The 23,905-nt window shown below is 39.6% G+C and overlaps 1 protein-coding gene across 4 annotated transcripts in view; it reads left to right on the forward strand.

Moving 5' to 3' along the window:
* Positions 1 to 23,905, forward strand: part of LIN54 (lin-54 DREAM MuvB core complex component) — a 36,832-nt gene that overhangs the window by 9,663 nt on the left and 3,264 nt on the right. For 3 of the 4 annotated variants that reach the window (XR_004167357.2, XM_031596686.2, XM_090138995.1), the window contains exons 2-13: positions 3,720 to 4,447; positions 9,838 to 9,958; positions 12,714 to 12,859; positions 14,377 to 14,532; positions 16,848 to 17,064; positions 17,799 to 17,872; positions 18,016 to 18,213; positions 18,738 to 18,829; positions 20,055 to 20,126; positions 22,031 to 22,133; positions 22,420 to 22,557; positions 23,262 to 23,464. Coding sequence is in view for 3 of the 4 variants with exons in the window: in XM_031596686.2 (XP_031452546.1) it covers positions 3,755 to 4,447; positions 9,838 to 9,958; positions 12,714 to 12,859; positions 14,377 to 14,532; positions 16,848 to 17,064; positions 17,799 to 17,872; positions 18,016 to 18,213; positions 18,738 to 18,829; positions 20,055 to 20,126; positions 22,031 to 22,133; positions 22,420 to 22,557; positions 23,262 to 23,464 (2,213 nt within the window). In the remaining variant the exon portion in view is untranslated. The remainder of the gene's footprint in view (positions 1 to 3,719; positions 4,448 to 9,837; positions 9,959 to 12,713; positions 12,860 to 14,376; positions 14,533 to 16,847; positions 17,065 to 17,798; positions 17,873 to 18,015; positions 18,214 to 18,737; positions 18,830 to 20,054; positions 20,127 to 22,030; positions 22,134 to 22,419; positions 22,558 to 23,261; positions 23,465 to 23,905) is intronic. The other variant, XM_031596687.2, reaches the window with a different exon arrangement.

Consider the following 23,905-nt stretch of genomic DNA (forward strand, 5'->3'; position numbering starts at 1 on the left):
TTGCAAGAAGCTTTCTTTGTGTCCCATGTGTTGGAAGATTAGGAGGGGAAATGGGAACAGGCGAATGAATTGCTAATGCATTTCTCCTACTGAGTAGTACTTGGATCTCTTCTTTTTTTGGGGAGAAGCTTCCAACAAGTTGCTGTTGAGAAACTTTAAACCCCTTAATCTTTAAGTGGTAAGGCAAAAAAAAAAAAAAAGGACTTTTCTGCTAGACAGCCTTGTGGAACGTGTGTATTGCTATTGTTAGTGAGTGAAGGTGAGCATAAACCTGAAAAATAGGGAAGAATGAGAGCACCTAAACTTTCATTGCACGTGACTGAAAGTAACTCAAGTTTTCTAGATGAATAGCTCAAATAAATAAAAAGGAGTCATAATTGTCAAGGTGCTCTTCTGTGTTTTCCTTACTTCCTCCTGCTCTTGCCTCTATTCTATTCAGTGGATTTAGAAATTGTCCTGGTTTCAACTGGGATGGAGCTGATTTTCTTCACAGTGCCTGGTATGATGTTATGTTGTGGCTTTAGGAGAAACAGTGTTGATAATACAGCAATATTTCAGTCACTGCTGAGCAGTGCTGTGCAGAGCCAAGGACATCTCAGTTCTTCAGCTTCTTATCATGTAAGAGAGTGGGGGGAGCACTGTTTGCTCCCCCAGATGCAACCAGGACAGCTGATTGAAACTGGCCAAAGGGATATTTCAAGCCATACGGCATCATGTGGGGGGGGGGAAAAAAGTGCGTGTGTGTGTGCAAGTGTGTGTGTGAAACTGGTGAGGAGTTGGCTAGGAGGGGGGCAGCTGCTAATCTGGGACTGGCTGGGCACCAGTCAGCGGGTGATGAGCAATTGTGTTGTGCATCACTTGTTTTGTGGGTATTGCTGTTAATTTCTCTCTTCCTTTTCTATCTTTTTGTCTCAACACACAAGTTCTTTTCTCTTTTTTTTATTTTTTAAATTTTTCTGATTCTCTCCTGCATCCCCTTGGGAAGGGGGAGCGAGTGAAAGACTGCATTGGTGTTCAGCTGCCCGTCAGGAATAAACCACAAGAATAAATGAATATTTCTTTAGCCCTTACTCAGTAAGAAGTCTAGGAATATGCTGATTTTTATTATTGTAACTTCATATGAATATTGCAGGGATTTCTGTGGCTCAAATCTGAGCCACAGCCTATAGACAGTTCTAGTCTCACCTTCATCTTAAGTGATGATGCAAAAAAAACCCTCTAAATGTTGCTCCTGTTCTATCAGTGAACCATTGACACAGTTTTGTTTTGCCTTTTTCCAGTTGGGTTTTTGAGTCCTTTGACCTGCAGTGAACAATTACTTGTTTAGTTGGCCACTATTACTTCTCCACCATTGATACAACTCTAGTATTCAGTCACACTTTCTCCCATTTGCACACACCCTTATAAACTGCTTGAAGAAAGGAATCTGCAGCTTCCCCCTTCCACTTTACAAGTTAACAGGTGTCTGCCTAGATTATCTTAATTAATAGAAGTTAGTGCTGTTCAAAATTCTGTTGCACTTCCATTTAAGTTTTCGTTGAACTAGATAAAGATGTTTAACAGCCATTTTCAACCTTGTGGCAGAGGCACAAAGAATACAAGGAATGAGTAAGTTTCTATTTATCTGCATAGCTGCTTAGATATATTTCAATTCTTTATGGTTATATTACTAAAAGATACTAAGACTCACCTTTCTTTTATGGAACAGCACTTAAGTATGTAATCCAAAAGTGAATCATTTGAAATAGTATGTTGTTACTGAATTTGTTTTTCCACTGCTTGATTTAGATGATTCTCTTATTTTCAAATGTAGGAGCAATCATTATTTGGGTTGTGGCTGACCTTAAGAGTCCAGCATCTGGATCCAAGTCCTTTCAGGACGAGAACGGCATAATGGGTTTTTTAATACAGAATAGCTCTGAATTGTAAGGTTTAAGACATAGTACTGTTTGGGTTGAAGAGGAAGGATGAGGAGAAAATTAAATAGCATAACTCAAAAAAAGTGCTAGTAGTCTTAGCATATGCAAAAACAGTCCACTTCTATTCCAGTTTTTCTATTGCCTTGTACACGGTTAACTACTTTGTCTCCAAGACAGCAACGCGATACTGACATTACTAATGTGTCCTTAGGAGTAAGGTGTTGTGTCTAGCACTAGTTATGAGGGCTGGCATCAATTAAGGCTGTTCTGGCATTACTTTGGGATAAATGCTCTCCAAGAGGAGGTATTTCTGGCAGTGACATCAGAAAACAGACATTTAAGTGTCTGCCAGTAAGTGAGCTGTGTACACGTTTGACTGTATGTCATCTGAACAAGTTCTTACACAGCTGAGAATGCTTGAATATCAGCAGCCGTGTGATACAGCTTGTACTCAAGAGGTGAGTGGAATTAGGATGGTATCCATTGAGATCAGTAGGGCCCAGTGACTCGTCCAACATGGCTTTCTAAGCTCAATGTGCAAATAAGGTAGACTGTAGCAGACTGGTTTTCCCTCATCCCCTGTAGTTCATGGGTGAAATACAGCTGTTCTGTGGTTACCTACCACCCTGTAAAACCTAACCACGATGACACCAGATGAGTCAGTTGTCACCCCAGCATTTGGTATGTGTTTTTAGCAGCATAGTTCCTTAATTATGTATGCACCTAGGTATATACAACTTGTCTGCTTTTCCTATTAAAGAGGAAACTCTTTTTGTGAGCATCTTGTCCTCTTGCACTTATCAGAAGTACTCAAGATTGTGGAGCATGTATATCTGCTGTATACTCTCCCATGTAGTGTTCAAGCATGCTGATGGGGTCAGCAAATGAAGAAAATGCCATAGTAAGTGCATCTGTTTTTAGTCTGACAATAATGCAGTTTTAGTGAGAGTGATAAATGCAGCTGTCTCCAGCAATTCTTTAAGGTTTGTCATGTGGAGCTTTATGTAGATAAGTTGGGCATTCATACTAATCCACTTTAAAAAAAAAACAAAAAACAAAAAAAAATTGCTATATTTCAGGCAGGATTACATTTGTTTTCCTTTAGAAAATTATGAGTTGATCATGAGTTTAAGATTTATATTTTCTTGTGAGTATGAAGAAAACATACTCTGCTGACAGAGAGGAATTACCATTCACCTTGTGGTAGAAGGGCAGAATTTTGCCTTGGTCCCAAGGTATGCTGCTGATTGAGCTTCTGGGGCTAAAAAAAAAAGCCATCGTGAGACAGCTGTTTGCTTGCATAAGATTTCTGAAATGAGAAGACAACAATGAATCCCTGTTGCATCTGGAATGGAAAACAAGTCTCTGAGGCCAGGCACCTTGCTAGTAGGTGTTGACACATGGGACAAAATGAATCATCATCTTTCAGATTTGTGTAGCTTTTTACTTTATATCTCAGTAAGCTTAAATATCTGTGTGAGCAAGGTGCAAGGGGAACACTTCTTTAGGCTTGCTGAATTGCTAGAAGGGGACCGATAATCAGCAGAAAGTTAGAGCCTGTATTTTACTTGAGTGGATGATACTGAAGAGCTTTGATGTAAATTCTTATTGGAAGTAAATTCAGCCAAATGTGTTAGGATCTGATAGCTTTTTCTTTTCCCATGATATTCCTCCTTTGCATGCTCACAGTACTTTCTTTTCTGCTGTTTTATGTTTTCTTCTGATAACGTTATTCATAAAGCTTTGCAGAATGTTTGTTTTTTGGAAGCCACTAACTTATTATTTTTACTGTTGTTGCAGTACCTGCTACAGTCATCACTGCCACAACTGCTAAAATGGAGGTGGTTTCAGCCGAAGTAAACAGCTTGCTCCCTGAGGAAATAATGGACACTGGTATAACTCTGGTGGAAGATGACAGCATTGAAGCGGTTATCGTGTCTTCACCAATGGGAGATACTATTCCCATGGAAACAGAACTGGAAGAAATAGTGAACATAAGCTCCACCAGTGACGCTTCAGTTACAGCTACAGCCACAGTCACCTCAGAACCAGTTACTGCACCCAGTAATCATTCGGGTGATGTGACTGCAAACACCACAACTATAAAAACTGAAGGAAATTCAATAGTAAAGCCTGCCTTTCAAAGTGGTCTCCATAAACTTGGTACTCAGACTCCGGTCACTATATCAGCCAATCAAATTATTCTGAACAAGACCACTGACCTTAAAATAGGCAATCAGAGTATTAAACCAGATGGGCAAAAGCTAATTGTAACAACTTTGGGCAAGACTGGCCAACCCATTGTTTTAGCATTACCCCGCTGCCAGCTCCCACAGGCACAGAAGACTGTGTCCCAAACCCAAGGTGGAGACTCCAAAGTACAAGGCCAGCAGATCAAAGTTGTTATTGGAGGTCGGTCAGAAGTGAAACCTGTTGTTGGTGTCTCAGCTTTAACACAAGGAAGTCAGCTGATAAATACTGCTGCCCAGCCTTCTGTTTTGCAGACCCAGCAATTAAAAACAGTACAGGTAAAGTGAGTTATGCTGATGAAACGTCTTTAAAATAATTCTGTTGGTGCAACTATTGTCTACTTCCTTCACTGGCTGACACACTGAAAGATTGCTTTCAGCCTTTCCTTTCCTTGTATAAAAGTACAATGCTGCTCTTAGCCTACTCTTTCATCTGTGAATGCATTTACAATTGTATGCCTTTTATCTCCCAGCTACTGTCTTGAATCTTAGGGGTTTGCCTCAGAGGAAGTTAACTATCAAAATTCATTATATTGAATTTTCCCGTTGTTTTCATTTTATAAAAATAAACTCTATATGCTTTCATAAGACTGAATTGAACTCTTGGTGACTACCATTCTTTATTCCAAGTGTACGCTGCTTTCCTCTTTTAAGAGCAACTAGCTTCTTAAATTCTTAAAATTAGCTTGTTACAAGTAAAGCCTCTGAAGAACCTTAATGCATTTGAGAAGGAACAAAAACAGTACGTCTTGTCTGCCTTAAACCTGCTTAAGCTTATCAATGTATATTGATCAGCTAGATTATAATGTAAGATGGACACTTCTAAATGCTATTTCCTGCCTCAGGTACAGATCTTGAGGTAATTGAAAGTAGAGAAAGTCTGAAGGGATCTGAAAATATGTTGAAAAGATATGGGCTTTAGCCAAAGGGATCTGATATGTGGCAGAACTGGATGTGAGTGACTTTCTAAATGGAGGTGGGACACAAATCAAAAAATCGTGAAAGGAAAGCTGGAACTCAGTGGAGGTTGTGGTGGAAAATAAACATTTTTACAGTTGAGTGAAATGAGAGAGGAAACTCCCAAGTATGCAAGCAAAAGCAAATTTCCTGCATGTGAAAAATGACTGACTTTTAAGCATACTGCGCGCCATGGTACATCCTACAGCTAGTATTTTGTGATAAGCAAGCATGAACAACTGTCACTGTGATAGTTTGTTTTAAATCGATAGATGATCCTTGCACCTGTGTCTGCTTTTTCCTCCTTTGTCACTACATTATATCTGCAAGAAAAAATGTTTCATACTTATGACTGTTTTAAGTACATCTATTTGGTATGTTGCTTTTATTTTTGTACCTTCATTGTTAATGATACTGCTCACATTACAGCTTTCAAAAATCTTTGCTTGTGAGTCAGTACAGGAAGGTGTAAGAGTGGATCAGTACCTGTTAGCTTCAGTTACTGCTAACTGGCACATACAAGAAACAGAAGAAGAAAACTTGCCTGTGATGAGCTTCTGCTTGGATGAGATTACTTGTGCCAGCAGTGATTTAATGATTGACCTCTGTGTTTGTCCTTAGGAATGCTACGGGTTCCTTAATATAATAACCTGATACAAATGGACTTAAAACCATTTGTTAATCAGTTTAATTGTGGTTTGATTAACTTTGTTAAATCTTTACTTCCTTTTGTAAAAATGGATAGAATTGTTAATTCGTGATATTCATTATTTGTTTTTTCTTATAAGGAGTGGAAGAAGTAGAAATGAAAAGTAAGACAGCAGTGTCAGTTTGTTACAACTGCCTGATACTGCAGAAAAGGCAGCTACGTGATCAGCTCCCAGACAGTACTTATCCCTGCAGAAAATTACTTTGTCAAAGGGTTATATGAGGCTAAGTGAAAGATTCAGTCTATCATGTATGACAAGGGAGGTAACCCATGCTTCAATTTCCTGGCTTAGAAAATGAAGTCATGCATTTACCCTAAGATCCAGAATGAAACTCTAAACTTTCAGTGCCTTCTTAGCACCTTCTGAGTGGAAAAGGAAGCCGTGAATGCCTCCTTGCTTCCCAGGAGTTATGTGTAACTTAACTCATGTGATTCAGTTGTTTTCAAGTGCACAGCAGCATGTCATTTGGACTTGTTGCTGAATTGATAAAAGACTAGGCTTGGGTGGCTAAAAGCCTCTCTACAATTCTCCTTACATTATCACTGTATAGCAACTTCTCAGATCTTGGAAATTCATTAGTCTTACTATAATCTATTTGTAACACTTGATATCTCAGCATTTGAGAAATGGCAGAGTTGACAGAGTTCCAGCAGAACATTCCTTGTAATCTTGCTCCCTCTCTGCAATGTTGAGAGTTATGAGACTGTGCAGTATAAAATGTAGTATGACCTTAGGATTCTTCCAAGAATCCCAAGAGGCTAAGAGAAGAGGCTTATTGCTTTCCTGTTGTAGACTTGAGTGACTTGTCACAATATAGTTGAAATCACTACCCTGAATGTGGAAAAAACAACTGGGCAAATGCATCTGCTTTTAGCCTAGGGTTCCTGCTTGCATGCAAGCTTAAAAATGACCATGAGCTAGTATATTAGCTGGTGCTTCAGTGCAAAGCAGAAGTTGAGCCTTGCAGATGACTCAACCAGAGGTCCAGACCCACTACCACAGCTGTCACTAGACTGGTCTGACTTGAACTTGTCTTAGTGTGGTAACTGCTGTGTATTTCAGCAGTTAAATCTACACGTCTGTAGCACAATTGCTACCATGGCAAAACAACTTGTAAGCCAGCATTGTGGCTGTGTCTCATAGTGGAAATATAATATCATGTACTCCCTAATCCCACAGAAAATCCCTATTCCTGGCACAGTATCATATCCTTATTATCTTCTCTGGAGTATGCTGTTATCTTCTATTTCCAGTCTGTGTGTTGTTTTTTTTCTTTTATACCAAGTATAAATTACTTTGGGTGTGGCTAGGTGGAAGATCTCCTGTGAGGTCATCTAGGGAGTAGATTTATAGAATGTTAGCTTCCTTGTGGTGGTAGTGTTCTGTATCTGGCAGTAAGTTCAAGGTGTGCACGTTCCTTTTTCTGTGTGACTACTACATTGTTTGACAGCCGAAGTCAGAGTCTGGTCACAGAAGCATGCTTGCTATCTTGGTTAGTGGGGAGTGTTTACAGAGACCCAAATTAATGCTTTAAGAGATGCTTGCATATTAATCGTTCTCCCACTTTACAGAGAAGATGACTGGAATGTGCTTCTTAAATTTATATTTTTCTAATAAAAACCTTGTTGCTACAGGAAATACTTTTGCAGTCTAATTTGAAGAAACTTGTGGAGATCGTGCTTAGCTTACACAGGCAAAGAGGAATAATGTTAACTTCCTGTGATTAGTATAGGCAATGACAGAGAGCTCCAGAGTACTTGCTCTTGCTGAAGCATCAGAGGGGCAGTCTGTCATTTTGATTTCCTCTGGCTTCTCCAGTCATACAGAAGTGGGTAATGAGTTTCCCACTGAAGCACTTGTGCTATCAGCTCCTGCAGCAGGGCTCTCAAAAAGGCGCTCTGCCAAGGAGCAGCCAGCTGGTTGGGAGTGTGCAGCCTGTTTCTAATGGCCAAGGGAACTGTATTGGGGTTTCTCTATGTCTCCAAAGGCCTGAAGGGATTCAGTCTTTTCTTAGATGATGATAGAACTCCTTCTTACAAGACCAGTGGGAGGGTATTGCAAGTTGAGCCTGGAGGGAGCAGGCCTACTTGTGCTGACTGGCTATTATATTGGGATTCTTACTTTTCTCTGAGAGAATTCATGTTGTTGGCTGGTGTTTTACAAGCATTTACACCAATAATTTAAGCCAAGTTAATGGGTGTTACTGGGAAACAACTGCTGTTCAGTGCTTGTGTTCTGGTAGGTGGTTGTCAAGTTCAGAGTCAGATTTTGTCCTTTAAAGAGTAAAAGTAATAGCAGTTGAGTTGGTCTGAAACCTATGGCAGAATTAAATAAACTTCAACAGAATGGGAATTGCTAATCCAACAGGTAAAATGTGGGGAACTTATCAGAAACTAGAATATGTGTAGTTTGGCTTATAAAATACTACTAGATTGTGTTTATCCATCCCCTATATATGTGCAAAGAGAAGTGAATTCTTGATGTTAAATGTCTTTGAGTTATGTTTATTTTGAGTTATGTTTATATAGTGTGCTGTGAATTAAGCTTCTTTCTGTGAAAAATTTATATTTGAATCTGAATATATCTCCAAGAAGAATGGAGGTTTCTTTGCTGCTCCATTTTAGGGTGAAGGTTTACTCCAAAGAGCACCCCACTCTAAATGCAGAGGAACACAAGGTATCCTCTAAACTGTCCTCTACTGCTGTGTAGTGTCGGAGCTGCTGGGTGTCCCTTTCCCTTGGCTGGGCACAGCTCAAGCACACGGAGACACATCCTTTCTGTAGGAGGCCAGAAGGTTCAGACCCTTCACAGGTGGGGCTCTGGCTGCCCCGGCCATCCTGCAAGCATGCTGCTGGCAGTTGAAACAGCCCCACACTTGCTTTTTGTGCAGAGACTGCTTAATTCATTATGTATTGCAGAATATTTAGAATGCTTCAGTGTTACTCTACTATAAAGGTGTTCTTAGTCAGCAAATGCTAGAAATAGGGCTGTGTATAGGAAACCACAACATCCAGCCTACTCATTTGCTTCATTTAAGCAGTCACAACTTTCTCAGGCTGTTGGAAGTAGCTGTTATGTCTACATTTTACTACATGTGTGAGGTTTTTCTGGTTAGCTGCTTCAGTAGCAAAGGCTGATCTGCAACTTGGTATGTGGCTTCCCGTGAGGATGCCATGCCATGGGTCTGTGACATTGCTTGAGTTGGTGGCTGATGTCTGTGGAAAGCGGGACAGGCCCAAGGGCTAGTAGAAACAGTTAGGATGAATGCATCTGGTAGCAGACCCTTCAGTATTGAGAAGGTTTGCTGGGGGGTGGGACGCAGGGAAGTCTTTGTTACTTTTTAAACAAAAGCCTTCAAGGTGAAACAATGTCTCATCAAATTGCATGAACTTGTTCCTGGTTCTGCAGTGCTGGTGGGGACAGGATCTGCTGTGAGATGTACACAAAAGACCTGGATACAGCTAATTGATTTTGTATTAGTTAACCAGTACCTAAGACTTCCAGGAGTTTCCAGCTTATTTTTTCTCCCATTTGTAGGGCAGAAGTGTGCTGCTATGTTAGTGCAGGTAAAGAGATGTTTCAGAGCAGTAGTTGTCTTGTTGAAATAGTCTGAGGAACAAGTTATTTCCTAGTTGCCTGGAAATGTGACTTTTTTTTTCTAAACTTCAAATTTTAAGACTGATACTTTTAAGGTAATGTTTTTATATAGACAGACTGCATGTGAAATTTATTTTCAGGACACTAATAAGGTACCTTGAAATCAAGGCATGTTTGTACAGAGACCTTATAGGATGACTGTAAGGGGTTTGGCTGCAGTGCTTTGGCTTGCTCTCTCGAGTGGCACAGATAACTCAAGAGAAACTGAGGTGAAGTGTGAGGTGAACAGTTTTTCTCTATTTCAACATGTGAATGTTGCCCTCTTGTATGATGTACGTAACAACATGATCATTCCGATCCAAAACACTCAAGTTACTTGAGCTCTTTTTTTAATCCATCTTTCAGATTGCAAAGAAGACCCGAACTGCAACTTCAGGCCCAGTGATCACCAAGCTCATCTTTGCAAAACCAATCAATAGCAAAGCTGTTACAGGGCAGACCACTCAAGTGTCACCGGTCATTGCAGGTTGTACTTACTTGACTTGTTTTGCTTTACAATTTTTTAAAAGACTATTCAAAGAGGTGATGGTGGTAGAATTCTTTTTGTATTAGTTTTTATTTTAGATTTCTGAAGCAACTGGGGAAAAAAAAAATCAGCAAAGATTTTGGTAGGTAGAAGCAGATATGGGGAGTGGTTGATTCCCTTACACTTTGTTCATTTACCTGGCTGTAGATTTGGGTTATTTTGGTTTTTCTGCAAAATGTTTTTACTTTGTGGATTTTGGGGGGAAAGAGAGAAGTGTCTCAGCCTGAGAAAAGACAACTTGATAAACAAAGTGTTTATGGATAACTTACATAAATAAAAAAAGAGGGAAGGGAGGCAAATGCTCTTCTATTTCTATAATCTGCTTATGATGGACTTAAATGTCATACATGCAGATAACAAGAGAAACATTTCTGAGAGAACTATCAGTGAAGCTGTTGTTTGTGTTGAACTGCTCAATTGCTTAAGAAATAAGCATTTCAGAAGAGTCTAAGAAGTTAATTAAGGTTAATAAGAGATGGTTTGCCTCTTTGGAAAATAAATCTCCTTTTTGTCTTAAAAAAAAAAAAAGCCCCCCCAGTGTAAGCTGTTGTTCATTTTGGCAGTGGGACTGATGTGTCCATTGATAAAATGCAAATTATCACCAAAGGACAAATGTGGAAAGCTGGAGTTGTTTTCAGAGCTCTGAAGGGTTTCTTCAGCTGTTCAGATTGACAAACCCAAGTATGCCTAGAAGTTCTTCCATGTATTTAAATGAATGCATTAAGCCTTCATTGAGCTGGGACTTGAGCTGGTTGTAAAAAGATAGCAACTGTCTCCTGCATTCATAATTTCCACTGTTACAGTGATTGACACATTTGAATCATAATCCTTTCCTTGTGCTGTCAGACTGGCCTGTGCCCAGCTTTGTGTTCCCAGTGGAACTGGATGTCCCAGTTCCCACTTATTCCTCTTCCTCAGACAGTTCCCCACCAAACACACAGACATATAGATAGTAAGATTGCTTTGCTGTGTTTATACACATCTGAATTAAGCTATTTGTGTGTTTAGAAAATAAACTTGGGAGGAGAAAGCCACTTTGAGCCATTTTTATCTGGCATTACGTTTTCACCTGGCGTTACAAGAAAATTGATAAGCAGTAAGGAATTAAGGAACCACAGCAGAAATCGTTTTTGCAAGTGTGCTGTTTCATTAGGTTCCTAAATCCTGCTGCCTCCAGAGTGAAAGTAAACATACAGATCACAAGGTATCTACACAGTATTGACATACAAATACATTACAAAAGAAATAAACTTCTACCTTTAAAATGAATATGCTGGAGAACTTAAAGTACTTTTCCCTGAGCTTGCAAGAGGCATTATTGGGATGTGAGATGTTTTTCTAAGTGAGAGGAAAACTCTTTCTAAATGCCTTCCTTTCCTCTTTCCACCTCAACCACAAGTTAGTACATTTTGCCAGCTCAGAGAAGCTGGTATTTGGATGAGGTATTGAATTCTGATTTGCTTATGTGTTTTTCTGTCTGATAGGTATTTTTAATTGCTTGGAAATTTCTACCAGCTGAGGTGAAAGTTTTTTATTTGAAAGAATTGTCAGTATAAGCAGCCAGATTCTGTTTAGGAAGCTGATGCTAAGGGCAGCAGAAGAAATGCAGGGAGAAGGGGAAAAACTGTTTTAAGAGAGACAGTGGGGAAAAACAACAATAGAAGTATTGATTACGGAAGAGGATGACATTTTTCAGGTTGCATGTTTAGCAACCAAGCATGCTGTTACTTTGGCTGCACAAAAATGAAGGCTGCCTTTGGAGCACAGATCTCAGAGCAGCTTTCTTTAAGGATGGTGTTCCATGTTAGTTGTGTTAATCATCATGTCACCAGATGGTTTTGGATCAGAAAGTTACACTGTTCCTTGTTTTATTTTGATATATAGTACAGCAGAGTTGATGAAAGAGAAGCTATGACAGAAATACATCTGAGCCAAAGGGCAGCAGAGGAGAGCTCAGTGGTTAAGCACTCTTTGGAAATCATTTTAAAAGCATTTAAAAAAAAAAAAAAAAAATCTGCTCTTGGGGTTTTGCAATGTTTTGCTGAGGCTGATTTTGTGATTTGGAGCTTTTGATGTTTAAGCTTCTTTGCCATCATAAAAGCAGATTGTATGTGGTGTTACACCTCCACCCTTATTTTCACAAGAGTGTCATCTATTCTGTAGGCATTGAAAAAACCAACCACCAACACAAACTGAAGGAAAAAGAGGTCACAGTTGAATGTGGAAAGACACCAAGCACCACTTTCATGGCCATATGGAGAGTTTCTACTGTCAGAGGTGTAAAAAGAAGCACCCACCCCACTCTCCCCTCCCCAGTTCACACTTTCTTGCACATTAGCAGCAGCCTGGGGACTTCCTAGCAAGTTGTCAGCTGTCAGGGTATTTGTGTAGAGGCCAGGAGTACTGTAGGGCTTTGTGCCTCAGGATGCTGTGCTGGCTCTAAAGATCCAACAACTGAACATTACAGAAAGATCAATATAACTTTCAGCTTTTTAAAGCCTAAATAAACAGTCTTTTTATTTGTAGTAATGCAAATTACTTTCTTGTTGAATCTAACTCAAAAGAATTCTACTGTCCTTTCTGCTAGGTAATGTACCTTCAGATGAGGATCAGCTGCATGGTAACCAGAGAAAACTTTTGCTTTACAAGCTGTAAACAGTGATAGTTCAGCTGACCATACCTTTCTTGATTATAGGCAGGGTTGTTTCACAATCTACCCCAGGAACACCACCAAAGACAATAACAATCTCTGAGAGTGGAGTTATTGGATCATCTTTGAGTACAACAACACAACAGACACCGAATAAGATAGCTATCTCTCCACTCAAATCCCCTAACAAGGTAAGAACCCTATTCTGGCTGCAGCCTTCTTGTCTCTGCTGCAAAGGAAGCCCTGTGTTTGCATCTTTGCTGCAAGCTGTCTGTGATTAGCTACTCCAGTGTCTCCATTGTGAGTCACTATGCTCTGCTCTGTACTAGTGGCCTAAGCTGGATTTTTCAGCTATCTCCTTTAATGTGATTTCAATGCGCATTACTGCATTAATTTACCATTTCTGTCACTCTTTGCCATTCCTTAAGCATCCATTCTGAGAGCAGTTGTTTTCCTCTAGCCGAGTGCTGAAATAGGGCTTCTTTTTTTTTGTTAACAACTACTTAAAAATTCACCAGGCTCTTCAAGAGGAGATTTCAGTTACTTTATAGGTTAACATTTACCAGCCATTGCCTGGTGTTCCGTAGATAACTTAGTCTTCACTAATCTTGACTGGCATAGATGAGATTGGCAATGATTCTTGACAGAGTGGGACATTAGTATAGGCAGACGATTGATAGAAGGGTAACTTGTGCATCATCAGCAGTGTTGCAGACAACCATTGCAGTGACGCTTGTATCTTAGACCTGATAAAATTCCCTTGAGAAGAATAATGTTGCCGGAGAAAGGATGAGTCTTAGAGTGGGAACTAAGATATGCAAGCTAAGTACAATGTATGAAAACCAATGGGAGAACTAAGTTTTTCTTAGTTTGGATGTGCATTAACTATGGAATGTTACACAAATGGAACAAAGGACTTTTGTTTCAGACTTATTACTGAGCAAAGCAATATGGGGAAGCTGTAAAATAAATCTTATTCTAAGGATTATCAGAAGAGTGGGATTGAAAGTCTCATTGTTACCACCTGAGTTTACTCTAGACAAATAAATTCTAAGTATCTTGTTTTGAAACTTTTTAAAAAAAAATTGTGAATCTTTTTTAAAACTTAAAGCAGGAAATATTTAAAAAGTAGGTAGAAAATCAACTGTGGAAGATGTCCTGGTTTTATCGGTGAAACTGCAACAGAAGGGCTGTGAGTATGTAGAAGAGAGTAGTCAAATGACACGCTGCAGTAAACTGGATCTTATCAGAATCTGGAAACTTCGAAAATACTGATTAAGTTCTCTTACATTTGGTATGAATTAACAGCATAAACTGAGATTATTTTTCTTGTTTCCATGCTTTAAAATTCCCATTGATCGTGTAGCCATCGTGGTGCCAATTATAAAGCTCTTATTCCAAATCTTCATCCTGACAACACTATGGCTTCCGTGTGCAGTTTCAAACCAAAACAGGTGCAGTGCTGACTTTCTCCAGGGGCCTTTCTGTGCTGCAAACTGGCAGTGCCTCGAAGTTTTTGACCTGTGTATATGCTGTGATTGCACATTCAGGTTGCACAGTGTGAGTTGTGATTAGAGTACAACTCTTGTTCAGGAAGAACTTGATGTACTGTGGGAGAACTGTACTTCTCATGATTAGAGGGACACTTATACAGAGGGTCTTGCATGCTGCACAGAGATTTAAACTGCTTCTTTGTTTTGCCAAGCAGCTAACAGTGGTGTCAGTGGCCTCCCAGCCTCCCAACTCCCCCCAGAAGACGGTGGGCGTCCCACTGAATGTAGCGTTAGGACAGCAGATCCTCACAGTGCAGCAGTCAGCACCCTCCTCCCCTGGGAAGGCCATAGTCAACCACACAACCACGCAGGTACAGACTGACTTTTGTTTAATTTCTAGCATGTCTGCGTCTCATCTCATCACCTGTGGGAAAACTAGGGTGCTCATCTGCAAGCTGGCAGTGGGCAGTCCCAAGATGTTCCTGTAAAGGCTTTTGCTTAAGTTGGCAGAGGAACAGGTGGTCCTCCCATGAAGGTGCAGGCTGGCAATAGTTGACAGCCAAGGGTGTACACATAGAAAGCAGGTGTCCAATCTGGAAAAACCTCACTTGGAGCTAACTCTTGTCTCTGTATATTAAATTTCCCATGTTGTCTTAAAGACAGCAGGAAGAATTCTTGGAGTAATTGATTCTTTTCCACTAGTGAACAGTGCTTCTATGCTACCAACTAGAGCTGTTTTCTGGGTGTTTCTGAGGCTTGCAACAGTGAAGTTCATATTTTGCTAAAGGTCTGCATAAGCAAAACTCTGTACTCTGAGACCTGCAGAATTATAAATCAGTTATTTTATTACTAGAAAAATACCAAGGTTCTCCCTATGAATTTTTGTAAGTTGACTTGTGTTAATGAAAGAGGACAGAATTGAGGTTTTTTTTTGTTTTTTTTTTACAAACTACAGTTTGTTTTAATCTCCCCTTTGTCATCTAAGGGGGATCTTTTTTTGTCTTAATGTCTGTATTCCTGTTCTGATAAACACAAAGGATGGTGTGCAAGTGTAAGTAATAAGATGGGTATAACAGGGAGCAGAAACAGTTGTATGCACTGCAAAAGACCCAAAGCTCCAGTGGATGTTGGTGGTCTCAGCATTGGTTTTTATTAATAGGAATGGTGATATGGGGGCATAAACACCAGCATGATTTGATATTTCAGAGTAAAACTGGCAAGATTGTTTTAAAAAGTTGTTAAAATATGAAATCACTCTTATGCAAGCAACCAAAGTGACCAATCTGAGATTCCTGTGTAGTGTGCATATTGAGATGTGATCTAAAGCTATCTGAAACATAAGGATTTCTCCTATCTTCATAGCGTTCAAGAACATGCCCTTTGAAGAGCCATCACTTAAATATTATTTTCCCAGTTGTTCTTGGATGATAATCAGCAATTCATGTGCTAGACAGAACTTTGCCCTCTGTAATAACACACTGTAACTGTGCTTGCAGTCCATGCTTATTTGCTGTTACTCTGTGTTGTTAAGATTTCAATACATTTAAATATATATGTTCACCCCTCCCCTCCCACCCCCCCTAAAAAAAAAAAAAATCTTATCTAAAAGACTGGACTTCTATTTCCAGTTAAGTATGTGTAAATTGAGATATTATTTCTGTAGGTGCTGACAGCTGGGGTGCTAGGAAAAGGTTCTAAAAATTCATATTGTTGTATCAAATTTACCACAAAGATTTAACACAGTTGACAGGGATGTATTAACATCATTTTTAGTAGATACTGAGAAAAAACAGTTGAACTCCAAGAGTAGCTGAGAACAAGAAAGAAGAATTAACCTATGTTTGAGGTCACCAGAAAGGATGGTTAAAAAAGTTTGTTACCAAGCTCATGCAGTCATCAGTGTGTATAAATATAATGAACATGATTGTCATCATTTTGTAGTTTGAGAGAAATTGGGAAGATGTAGTCTTGTGAATTCTACATGTACTGCTATCCCAGTTATGAGGCAGTTATGGGGCATATTTTGGCAAATCTGCCAAAAAATCCAATTCTTTCTCCTTCTTGCTTTTATTATTTAGTAAATCATTTTGCTACTCTTCATTGTTCTTGCCTCTTTCATTTTGCAACCTAACTGCTTTCTCATCTCTTCAGCAATCAATATATGGACTCGGTTCCATTTCTACTTTGGCTGCACAATGATTTGTGTGTATTCATCACAATCTGTCCAGCAGGACTTGTCTGTACACACAGAGGTAAATCATAGTGCAGTCTAGCATGAACAGTTCTGCAAGGAGTTCTCACTGTGTTTTTTTTATTAGTAGCTATATTTTTGATTCGTTCCCTGCTTGATTTTGAGTACCAAGTCCTCTTTAGCTGATGTCTGATTTGGCATACGTTGTATCTTGAAAAGTAAACTGATCTGCCATATTTAGGCAAATGTTACTTTACTCAGGAGCTCACTGTGAAGAATTGAAAACAGAGCTGAGCTTGCTTTCCTCCAAGCTTGGAGCAGCATTTAATCTCTTCCTCTTACTCCAGAAATCAAAATAATCAGGGATAACTGATTCAGTTCTCATGGATGCTAATGGATTGAAGAGTTCCTCACTAACAAATTGAGGAATAAATATGCTGGTGTTCTTTCTGCCTTAGTAAAAGTAACCTTATGCTCTTTTGGTTGATTTAATAGGCTGTGAAATCAGCAGTACAGGCCATTACTGTAGGAGGAGTGGGTACATCTCAATTCAAGACAATTATTCCCTTGGCAACTGCTCCGAATGTTCAGCAGATTCAGGTACCTGGAAGCAAGTTCCATTATGTCAGACTTGTTACTGCCACAACAGCCAATAGTTCAACCCAGTCGGCCAGTCAGAATCCCAGTACGAATACACAGCCTCTCCAGCAGGGTAAGTGCTGGTGCTAATACGTTACCTGAAGTTTTTCTTCTTTTTTCTAGTTTGCATTTTGAGGGTTAAAATAGTCACATAATAGAAATCTTTCCAAACTAAGAGATGTACTTGTTTGTGTGGTAAATTTTGAAAGGTTTCATTTCCTACGGTTAGCTCAGGTTTGTATGTGGAAAGGCCCATCTGTGACAAGTGGATCTGTAGTTGGGCATGAACCCCTGAAGCTATTTAGGTTGCTTTTGCCTAGATTACAAATTTTTGCGTATGACTTCTGGCAAGTCCCACATCTTCGTGTTAAAAATGGGAAGCCATGACAGTCCACGTGTACCTTGGCAAAATGCTGCTGTGTTAAAAATCCTTCAGTATAAAATGTGTTGGAAGTGCCAAACTTCTCCGCTGGTTTCTGTCCATGCTTTCTGAAGCTGCTATGGAATGAAGATGTCAAAACAAGCTGTGGTTTTGTAGTTTCCTCTTGGCAGAAGGAAATAGAGTCAGAGGATCTCTGCATCTAAGCTGGTTTTTAAAGCATTGCTATAAAAGTGTGTGTACACTTCTGTAAATAACTGTTTACATAGTATCTAATGCTTCTGTCTAAAAAGCACCTGTGAGTTTGGTCAGTACTGTAAGTATGCAGGGATTAAGTACTGTTACATTCTGTACATGTGAAAGTCTTGAGGTTTCAACTGTGGACTGAGCAAATAATGTGTATTGATCTGATGTTGTCTTGTTACCAGCAAAGCCAGTGGTGGTAAATGCAACCCCGGTGCGGATGTCTGTTCCCATAGTGCCAGCACAGACTGTGAAACAGGTAAGCTCAGCGTAAATGCATGTTACTGACTTGTTTCAAATGGAAGGAAAAGCCTAATTCTAGCACAGTCATGAAGTGTTCCATTAATGAAAATGTATTATGAAGAAATATTCTTCTTTCATGAAGTCTTACTTTGTTTCCAGGTGGTGCCCAAACCCATCAACCCAACTTCCCAGATAGTTACAACAAGTCAGCCCCAGCAAAGACTAATTATGCCAGCCACTCCACTGCCACAGATACAGCCCAACCTCACTAACCTGCCCCCAGGCACTGTACTGGCACCAGCACCTGGCACGGGGAATGTTGGCTATGCAGTCCTTCCAGCTCAGTATGTTACACAGGTATGGTCTTAATCCAGAGATAAATAACAAAGCTGTGCTGTTATGGAACATACTGTTGTCCTTTTGAAAGCTTTTGCTCCTCAGCAAGGTGTAAGGATTAGTTGTATTCTTTCTCAAAATCTAGTCAACACTGACAATTGAAAAGGAGAATAAATAAAACCTGCTGCTCAAGGCTGATTAGCCAGTCTTTTCAAACAAGGATTCTACCAGCCTGTGGCATCACTGGTACCAGCCTTAATCTTTGGTTCCATTTTGGTTTTGTTAAAGCTATGGTTTGTCCTAAAATAATAATAATAATAATAATAGTAATTTTAAAAAGACTAGTACTTGTGTCCTTCCTATCCAGTTCTCTTAAAGTAAATGATACCAACTTCTGCAAATTTCAAAATCTTGTTTACAAGCATATTATTTTCAGAACAATATCTGGAAAGCTAATTAAAAAAGCATCTACAAATCCTGTTAAGCATACTTCAATTTCTTTCATGTTACCCTGTGTAATACATGTAACTTTTGTGTTTTGTTAGCTACAGCAATCATCATATGTATCTATAGCAAGCAACACTGGCTTCACTGGGACATCCAGTATCCAGTCCCAAGCACGGCTACCATTCAATGGGTGAGTATTTCCCAAAGAGGATTGGGGAGGAGGGGAAGACAACAACAAAATCACTGCATACAGGCTGCTGAACTTCCTGCTGCTTTCAGCACTGTTGGGGTGGTGGATTTTTTTCTGAATTTTGTGTGGTTTCTAAAGAAAGCAAGCATACTGCATTGAGGTTACAACCTCTGACTAAAAGAGATGCATCTAGCTAACAGTTAAGCCATTCTCTTGATCAAAGCCTATCCAACCCCCAGCTCCTGTAGCAGAAAGTTGACCTGAAGGTTCCCCTGGTGCTTGTTCCTCATCTTGCATAAGTTCCTGGGAGCTACAGGCTATTTCGTGACATTGCTAGAAAGATGTGCTTAGCAAAACAGGAGCATCTAGTTTAGCATGCACTGAAATCTAATTGAGCAGCAAAATGCAACTGAAACCTGAAAAGGATCCTAGCAGTAGGCTTAAAGTTCTTTTCAGTCTTGTATTTTTCTTCAGAAGATGAAAATAACAGCTAACATGGATTGTTTTCTCTGTGCTGAGCCAGTTGCCTTAGTTGTTGTTGTTTTGTATTATTGTTTGCTAGAAACTGTGTACACTAAGGTGCTTTTTGATGCTGCAACCAAAACTGTGTTGCATACTAATCCCTAATCCAGCTACAGCTATTCAAATGATTGGGTTTGATTTAATCTCCAAAAATGTGCAGTAATTGCTGGATAGGGATTTGAATGCATCTCATCAAAAGAGATTAATGACACAAAATCCTAGTTTTTAAGAGCAGTTAAAGCCTACATTTGATATTAAATTCACCTTTAAACTGAAGGCAATATTTTGGCTTGCTTGCCCATTGTTTCTGGATTTACTCTTTTTTTTTTTTTATTTTGTTCCAACTTGTGCAAAGGTGAGGATATGATCCTGTTCTGTGAACCTCTTTTTGGACCTAGGCCCCTTATATATAGAGAAGTTCTAAGGAAACTTTCTCTGACTGCACATTGCAGTTAAGTTGTATCCTCTAGCTTTAAACTTCATTCATGCAGACATGCAGATAGATTTGCAGTGAATAACCAGCTCTTTCTGAATTGGAAAAGCATTGTATATAATGGTCGCTTACTGTCAGCCAAAAACCTAATTCAAAGGGAACATGAAGGTTTTTCAGAGTTTGTATTACGACCCACTTACTTGAATTTAAACCAGGAAGAAACTGATCAAACTGCGTATAAATAGATGCTTTTTTTTTTTATTCCTATAGAATAATTCCTTCCGAATCTGCAAATCGGCCCCGGAAGCCTTGCAATTGTACCAAGTCTTTATGTTTGAAATTGTAAGTACATCTTGGTTTTTTTTATCCTTATTTTTGACGCTGTATTTATCCCAAGAATCAAAAGATGTTTTTAAGTATGTAAGAAATGTTACATCTATCTTCTAACATAAAGTTATTGTTGACATTGATGGGGATGTTGCCATGCATGTCCATTGTGCAGCTTATGTGAACTATATAGACCCTACCATGTCATAAACTTCTAACCTTGCACCCTTGTGCATGATAGAGCCAATTCTGCTCAGCAGCTGGAGTTGCATTTTTGCTGTTAGTCACATTACATCCAACAGCATCATCAGTGTGCGCCTGCTATACTTTAGCAAATCCTTTGAAAATGGTACACAATATGAAGATCTACAGCAAAATTGGGCTGTTTAGATTTTGTTTTTTGTGTTTTGTTATGTTTCAGGAGGGGGAAGCAGTGTTTGTTTTAAACACTCAAATAGGTTAGTGATTCTTAAGAAGTTGAAGGCTTGGTCATTCTCTTAAGATTTTTTTTTTTTACTGTTCCATTTAATGTTTGTAACAAGTTGATATAAAACATCTTAAGTTTAGGAGTTGCTTTTTTGTTGTTTTTAACTGAAGTAGAGTCAGTATACAGATTTCTGTACAATAAATATCAGGCAGAAATATTAATCTGTGCTTCCATGAGAGTTAGACAAAGAAGAAAAGAATCAGTGGTGTGCTTCTCAAAGGAAAATGATTCAATGGTATCTGAACCTCTTTTAAGAAATTGTTAATTTTTTTCATTTTGGGTTTGTTTCCATGTAACAGACCCCACACTGTGTTGGGGTGTTTCTCTGTACTTCCTAGTCTCAACATTGTCTGCTTCATAAGAGGCAGGATAAACAGGAAGAGGTTTAGCTGTTCTGTTGTTTAGTCTTCAATTTGTTTTACAACATACATGCCTGTTGCCTTCGTGGTGCCTAACGTATCTTAGTCTGGCTCCTGAATGCTCTGGAAACTCTGGGAGAGTAACGAACACAGGCTCTCAGCAGAATTAGAATATCAACTGAATGGGATCAGCAATTTCCATCAACTGTTGGAAGTGGTACTGGGAGGATAGAAGCCTGCCAGAGTTTCTGATGGCTCAAAATCATGCTTGAGCTGGGGATGAATGTGGTGTGCTTCCATGTATCAGGCCTGTGGGATGTACCCGGTGGGACCCTGGTTTTGGCAGAAGGTAACACAGGTACATGAGACAAAGTAATGTGATGAGTCATTCCAGTCAGTATTTCACTGCTTCTTATTTACATCCTTGTCCCTTTAAAAAGTCTTCAATAACTACAGCTTTGTCCTCATTCAGATCCTTTCCATAATTACCTGTGCTTCAGAGCCTATGAGGTGTACCACTTTCTGATCTTCTGTTCCTGCTTTTGCTGACTCTGCAACACTTCACAGCTGAAAACAGCTTATAGGCAAGATTAACGCACAGGAGAACAAAAAGACTCGTTGTGTTGATGATGTGCATGTTAGTTTGCCTGTTACTCGATACTCTGATCAGTTGCTCTGTTTTGGCTGTATGGGAGCTCCTGGAGGCTGTTTTGAACTGGCTGGGTCAGGTTATGCCTACAAGGTGGCTGCAGCAGAGCAGCTCTTGGTGTAGGACAGTCATCCAATTAGTGCTGTGGAACAAAAATCCACTAGCTTCTCCTGCTGTTATGAAGACTAGAGCTTTGCCAACATCAGCTTGAGACAGATACTCTTGAGCTGTATGCCCTTAGTTTGCAAAATAGATTTAGTCCTGGGAGTGAGGCTTGTACTACTTGTTCATATGGAGCTTGGCACAAGATGATCTAGACCTTTATTGGTGTGTGTCACCAGACTAGAAATGTCTGGTACTGCCATCGGTACTACACTGAGGTAATGGTCATGCTTGTTAATGCTTTCTGTATCTTCCATTTCAGGTATTGTGATTGCTTTGCAAATGGTGAATTCTGCAATAACTGCAACTGTACAAATTGTTATAACAACCTGGACCATGAAAATGATAGACAAAAAGCAATAAAGGTAGGAAGTCTATTTTTCCTAGTTTTGAGGTTTTTGAAGTGAAGAGTATGTTCCATTCATTTAGAATTTAGTGTGTTTCTGAGTGGAATTGTGATGGGAAAACTGGCTGTGTAGCTTGCCTCCAAAGATAGCTTGGATCAAAGAAGTAGCTTGTGCCTTCTGAAGTCAGGTGGATGTTTAACACCCTAATCTCCTCCCACCTGTGCAAGATATAAGCTGTTGTATTGCACCTTTGATTTCTGTGCCCCCATATGCAGTGACTGACCCTTTGGGTCTGTATTGACAGGCTTGCCTTGACAGAAACCCTGAAGCCTTCAAGCCCAAAATAGGGAAAGGAAAGGAAGGAGAATCAGATCGGCGACACAGCAAAGGGTGTAACTGTAAACGCTCGGGATGTCTCAAAAACTACTGTGAGTGTTATGAGGTAAGAAGCATTATGTCATCCTAAAGGCTTTAGCTTTTCCCATTCAGTGCTGCAACTTCACTGTTGGGCTTTGTCTCTTCCTCTTGCTGAAACTGCCATAATGGTTTTAGTCTATTTTTTCCTACTAACAGTTTACATCTAGAAAGCTGTATGCATTGCAGAGTTGTTCACTCCTGTCCTGAGCTTCAGTTTAAAACATGTAGCAACTCTGAACTCAGGCTTGGATTTGTCCTTACTGAAGACTAGTATTTTCTAAATAACTCTACAAGTCTTACGGAAAGAAACATACAGCGCCATGTCCCTATGTGCTCTATTAGTTATTACAGCATTACACAAGCACTCCAGGATGAATCGTGTCTGTGGAAGCCAAAGGCAAAAGTTTGATCAGTCTGCTGATCAACAGTTTGTAGATGCAGGGATAGTTGCAGACTGATATTTCAAATAGTTTAACTGCTCAATTCTGCTGAAAACAGCAGATTGGGAAAGAAGGACATGAGTGGGAAACTGTTGATTTGCAGCAGATGAAGCATAAATTCTGGGAAGGCATCTCACTTCATTAAGAATTTGAAGAGAAGACAGGGCTTCTTCTTGTGGATCTAGAAGTTCTAATAAGAGACTAAAACAAGATGACCCTTCTCCTATGGTTAATCTTAAAGAATGTCTAAATTGCAATGGGTTTCTCATCTTCCCTTTGTTTCTTTCAGGCAAAAATCATGTGTTCTTCCATATGCAAATGTGTTGGCTGTAAAAATTTTGAAGAAAGCCCAGAGAGGAAGACATTGATGCACTTAGCAGATGCTGCAGAAGTTAGGGTCCAGCAGCAGACTGCTGCGAAGACAAAGTTATCTTCCCAGATCTCAGATCTCCTCACGAGGCCAACACCAGCACTCAGCAGTGGTGGAGGGAAGTAAGTTAACAGCCCTCAGTTTTGCTTGGTTCTAATGTACTTTTTCTGATGCATGTGACAGGTATGTTCCTGTCATCTTTGAATGTTATCTGCATAAGCTATAGGAACCAGGAGTATTCAGGTGACTGAAGTCTTTTGTCTTCTATGAAATCTAGTGTGTGCAAAGCTTGGCTGTATTCAAGCATGTAACTAAGCATTGTTTTTTCATGGTCGTTGTATGCTGCTAGAAAATAAGAAATATACATCCAGTTCCTGAGTGCATATAAACTTCAGGCTGCCCATATAGTAAAAGCTGGAGAGTTTTTCTGCATACCTGGGCATTTCAAAATCTGTTTTGCAGTGTACCTCGATGGCAGCAAGAACAAAGCAAAAATTACCTGCCTGTTCATTTGACTCAAACTGTGGCTTGTAGGCTGCCTGTTGGGGTGAGTGGATGTTTTG

This window comes from Phasianus colchicus, chromosome 4 (assembly GCF_987193195.1).
Source record: "Phasianus colchicus chromosome 4, bPhaCol1.hap1.1, whole genome shotgun sequence".
In the NCBI taxonomy this organism is placed as follows: Eukaryota; Metazoa; Chordata; class Aves; order Galliformes; family Phasianidae; genus Phasianus; species Phasianus colchicus.